The 5,100-nt window shown below is 37.5% G+C and overlaps 1 protein-coding gene across 1 annotated transcript; it reads left to right on the top strand.

Moving 5' to 3' along the window:
• Positions 1–329: 329 nt before the first annotated feature.
• Positions 330–951, top strand: LOC149696125 (uncharacterized). Its single transcript, XM_089867495.1, has 3 exons — positions 330–444; positions 527–576; positions 720–951. The coding sequence occupies exons 1-3, from the start codon at positions 400–402 to the stop codon at positions 949–951; spliced, it is 327 nt and encodes a 108-aa protein (XP_089723621.1). The 5' UTR covers positions 330–399.
• Positions 952–5,100: the final 4,149 nt, after the last annotated feature.

Here is a 5,100-nt window from a genome sequence, read left to right as displayed (position 1 = left end):
TAATTTCAAGGCTGAATTTTAATTAAAGTGTATATTGTAAGAGCTTTTTTATTATTATAATTATGATTTGGTTTTCGAATCCCGCGAACGTAAGTTATGCAAGTTTAATGTTGCCGTTTCGCAATAGATAATTTGGTAACATCCTTGAACGTTGATTGTAGTGTAAACTTCAACATCGACAACGAAATGCACTGATTTAAAATTAGGTAACTTATGCGAAAAGCTCAGAAGAGCTTCACATCATTAATCAGTAATAATAAAGGCCAATATAATGTAACTGTTGCTTTGATTGAAAAGGGGCGCACATTAAATCCATCATACGACTTTCACATAGCTACCCATACCAACGATCCATGTTTGTCCAAAGGTGTGGATTACAGTAAAAAGTGGTTAGCAAAAATGCCAATACACCATTGGATTTGGGTAGAAAGATGGAGTTTGAAGGTATTGTTAAAATGGTTAAGACCCAAATTGACTAGGATAGAAATTTGAGTTTGATTGAAACATAAAACGTACGTTTAAACAGTTTGGAAGAAAACTCGTGTGGAATGTGCAATCTGAAGAAGTTGGAAAATTGTAAGTGGAATTGAGCTTTACGTTTGCTGACATATTTCTCGTTTCAATACTGCCTTCCTTGCAGAGAGGCATGACTGTATGCAAAAGGGAGTTTAATGAAGAAAATACTGAAATTGACAAACCCTTATATTATATATACTTAGCAAATGGAATTCAAACTTTATTAAATCAAAGAAGGTAATAAGAACGGGAGTTGAACTAGCAGCTTTGGCAAAACATTTAAGGAACACACAGGAAGTTCAGAGGGAATATTTCAAAGCCAGAACATTTCAGTCAAGCCTTCTACTCCTTTTTTTAGTCTCTTTGATTAAATCAGATGGTGAAAATTACTATCACTTGAAACAGCACGAACTCGCTATATTCTGCAACTTTTAAAATTATTATGTGGTTGTGATTATTTTATGTAATCAAGTTATTTGAGAAAAAAATATTTGTTCTTATATTTTTCCGTTAAAAGCACGGAAGTTTGTTTCTTATATTTTTCCGTTAAAAGCATGGAAGTCTATTAATGAAGAAATAATGAGTTTGCTTTTTTTAAATCTGTTATGATAATAATATTTCATTTAAAGAAATTTGAAAATTTTAGTAATAGACCAGGAAATACTTAACATGATTGCGGAAAATATCATCTCAATAATTTTGATGTTTATTTGAAATAATGTACACAGAACGAAATCACAAAAAAGGATTAAATAAAGAAAAAATAAGTGAGGCTAACCTTTCAAAAGCGGTAATGATGTTACTTAAATTTGTAAAAATTAGGTAAACATTTATTTTGATGCAATTCTATAGTCATTCATTTTTTATGACATTATGTTTAGTAAAAATTACTCTTGCATTTAGTTGCTTTCTACATTTCTAGCCTGATAATCTTCAACTTCTATTGCATGTTCTAGGGCAAAGGAACTGCTTGCCCTTACCAAAAGTAAAATTAGGCTGGTTACCAGTCTCCTCACTGGACACTGCCGGCTGAATAGACACCTGCACTTGTTAGGCATCGTCGATGACCCACTCTGTAGGTTCTGCCGAGAGGTAGAAGAAACCTTCTCCCATATCCTCTGTAGCTGCGACTACCTCGCGGCCATGAGGTTCGAGCATTTTGACATGCATACTATGGAACCTAACCAGTTCTCTACTGTCTCGGCCAATCGGATTCTCCGATTCATCGGGGCGACAGGACTCTTCGCAGTCTAACCAGCTCGGGGCGCACAATATACCTTTGGTATCGGTGCTTGACGCGGCGACGCGTCACCCCCTTCAACAATAACAATACCAATAACAATAATTGCATTTTGTTTGCGATTGACGCAAAGCTTGGAAGAAATTTAAATTTCATTCTTCACCTTTTTCTAGACTTGAAACATTAGAAAACACAACAAATGTCTCTGGCGTCTTACGTCTCTAGCAGCAATACTCCAAAAATGTCTTTCGATTGAAACCAAACATTATTTAAGTTTAGTGTCTGAGTACCTTTCGTAGCCATTGTAATAACAGTTTGCGTAGCTTTACATTTAGTGCCAAATTTTCTTGTTGCAATACTTATTCGTTCTTTACATGGTGGCAGAACTGTACCTACAAGCGCAACGTTACCTCCAGTTGGTTTTGATTGGATTGCTGTTTCATTATCATCAAAAGCTTGAGCATGTAGTAAATTTATATCTTCATGTACTGTTAGTAAAAGTTTAGAATTTGAGCTTTCTAGAAGGTCTTTATCTAAACTTGTTCCATGAATTGGTATTGAATGTGGTTTTAGTAACATCCTTTTTTCCCTTTAGTAACGATAACATCATCTTGACAAAAATGTTTTGAACAAATAACGGACACTTTGTTCGGTCTCCACTCTTTACCACGATTTGTAGCCAAAATCCACATTTTAATTAGATTATCATTACCTTTACATTGGAAAAAACTTAGCCAAATACTCCAGTCGCGCAAAAGGGCACTTTTTGTTAAGGTCTACAGTACCTTTCGGGAATAAATGTAAACTGTAGGAATCGTCTTGGGCTAGATTGTCACTACAACTTGAACATCCAAGAACCACGCATCGTTTATTATATGGCATTGTAAATAGATTCTGAAGAGATGCTTATTACTCGCTAGTCAACAGGTAGTTTAGTTTTCAAAATACTCTAACCGACTAAACTTTATATTAAGCTCAAGATTAACGTTACAAATAGAGTTTTAGAAATCATATAGTGAAAATCATTTTTAAAATAACAATCATGCCGAAATTATACATACTCTCAGAAGTATTATAAGAAACCTCCCTACTTATAATAATATTTATGTATAATACTTCTGATACTCTTTATTCCATCTAAGAGATCAGATAAACATATTTTTTAACACCTTTTCCTCGAGATGTCGCTTTAAACAGAACAAACTTCCTATACCGCCACTTTTAAAATTATGTAGTTGTGATTGTTTCCTGCCATATAAATAAAGAAATATTGTAAACCTGTCTGTAACTGTTGTTCTTTCAATTATCTTATATTTTTGTTTTAAAACTACTGGAGAAGCTATATTAATGAAGAAAGTAAATTTACCGTATTCCCTGGTTTTATTCGCTTCGTTTAGCTACGTCCACCATAAAAGCGCTTTAGGTTACCGGTTACGTAGAAAGATAGGGCGAGCAGCGCGTGATCGAGTGGGCTATGACTAAACCGAGATCTTGGTAGTGGTTGCTGAACGCACTTACAATTTTCAAACAACGAGACGTTACCAAGTAAGCGGATTTATTTTTAAACTTACTACCATAGAATATGATTATAAATGGAAAATTTATTAAAAATTAGGCTTATTTTGTGATTAATTACTTATTTAGCAGCCTTTAGAGCACTTATGGATTATAATTTCACTTTGAAATTTTTAAAAGCGTTTTTTTCAAAATATATAGGTTATGCCTCGGTTAATGAGCGTTGCCTTCTTTCATGGCAGCAGCTAAGGCTTAGGGGTAGTAGAAAGCAGGCAGCGCTTGCCGGTTGGCTAATGGTGATAAAAGTTTTAAAAGTACAGTACAGGCCCGTAATTAAGATAAACGTGTCTTCAAGAAACTTAGATCGATTAATTCAAGAAATAATAATTCCACTTCACCCCATTTCTCCGGCCTGATTTTCAATCCCTTTAATATTTTTCACTCTTAAAATCAGCTAGGCCTACAATTAATATGAAAAAGTTCGTAAGTGAAGGAAAGATTAGTACCATAATAATGAGGGTCTTTATTTCAAATTCTAGTTAAAAAATGGAGCGACTTTTCAATATCGGCGAAAACTGCAATGTTACTGTAAACATTAATGCTGGAGGACTGGGAGATGGCGTATTAAACGCCATAGGTGGGGCTCTTGCCCCCAGAGGACGCGGGGCTGTTGCCCCAAGAGGGCGCGGGGGTTTTGCCCCGAGAGGGCGCGGCGATTTTGTCCCAAGAGGGCGCGGAGCTTTGGCCCCAAGAGGGCGCGGAGCTTTTGCCCCAAGAGGGGGCCGTGGACGCGGCGGAAACGGCAGCGGAGGCCGGGTTAACGGTGGTGGAGGCCGTAGCGGTCGCAACGCCAGGGGCCGGCGTTGTAATAATTGTGGCCGCTACGGCCACTTAATGCGCGACTGTTGGAGCCGTGTTCGTGGTATAAAACTCATTTAATACTTAAAAGTGAAAATGTACAAAGTATTGTTCAATTTTGGTAAAAGGAGACCAAGGAGGCCCACAAAATTCGATGGCGGGGGTTGGGCCTGTCCCTCCCCAAGGGGCCGGAGTGGTGCCGAACCCGCCTCAAGGCAGTGGAGTGTTGCGGATGCGCGACTGGTGGAGCCGCGTTCGTGGTATAAAACTCATTTATTACTTAAAAGTGAAAATTTACAAAGTATTATTAAATTTTAGTAGAAGGGGACCAAGGAGTCCAACAAAATTCGTTGGTGGAGGTTGGGACTGTCCCTCCTCAAGGCGCTGGGGAGGAGACGGCCCAACCTCAAGGCGCTGATGATGAGCGTACTTCGCCAAAACGCGTTGAAGAGGAGGAGGAGGAGGACGACGACATGTCGATGGAGGAAATACAAACTGAAATTAATTTGTAAGTTGTATGTTCCAAAAAGGGTGGTTGGACTGAACAGAAGTTGGTTGGTTTGCTTTAGATGCAATTTTGAGTCGAAATATTCTATGAGATTTTGCTGTCCAGGTCACCTTTTAAAAATGATAATTTAAGATTTTCACAGACGACCCCTTAATTAAAAATAAATTAGCATTTATTTAATTCGGTCATAAATGGTGTCAAAAATGTCATAAAGCATCTTCGACTTTAAATCGCCAATAGAGCCAACTGTAGTCTGGGTGTACCACCCTTTTTGGTACACCTTGTATAGCCGGTTTCCTGCTTACTCTTCTGCGCGGTTGCAGTTCTTCAAAAATATTCTAGGAGAGCGATAGCTCTCTTAGATAAGACCTCATACCGACTTTAATGTATAAGGATGGTTTTTTGATTGGTTATAACTTATTTTGTATCGTATTAACCGCTTTGAAAAAATTCCACAGAACTA

Source organism: Phalangium opilio, unplaced genomic scaffold (genome assembly GCF_054372755.1).
Source record: "Phalangium opilio isolate 3A_F unplaced genomic scaffold, DU_Popi_V2 ptg000022l_1, whole genome shotgun sequence".
NCBI classification, from domain to species: Eukaryota; Metazoa; Arthropoda; class Arachnida; order Opiliones; family Phalangiidae; genus Phalangium; species Phalangium opilio.
The sequence above is the reverse complement of the archived record's forward strand: the minus strand, read 5'-3'. Positions and strand labels throughout refer to the sequence as shown.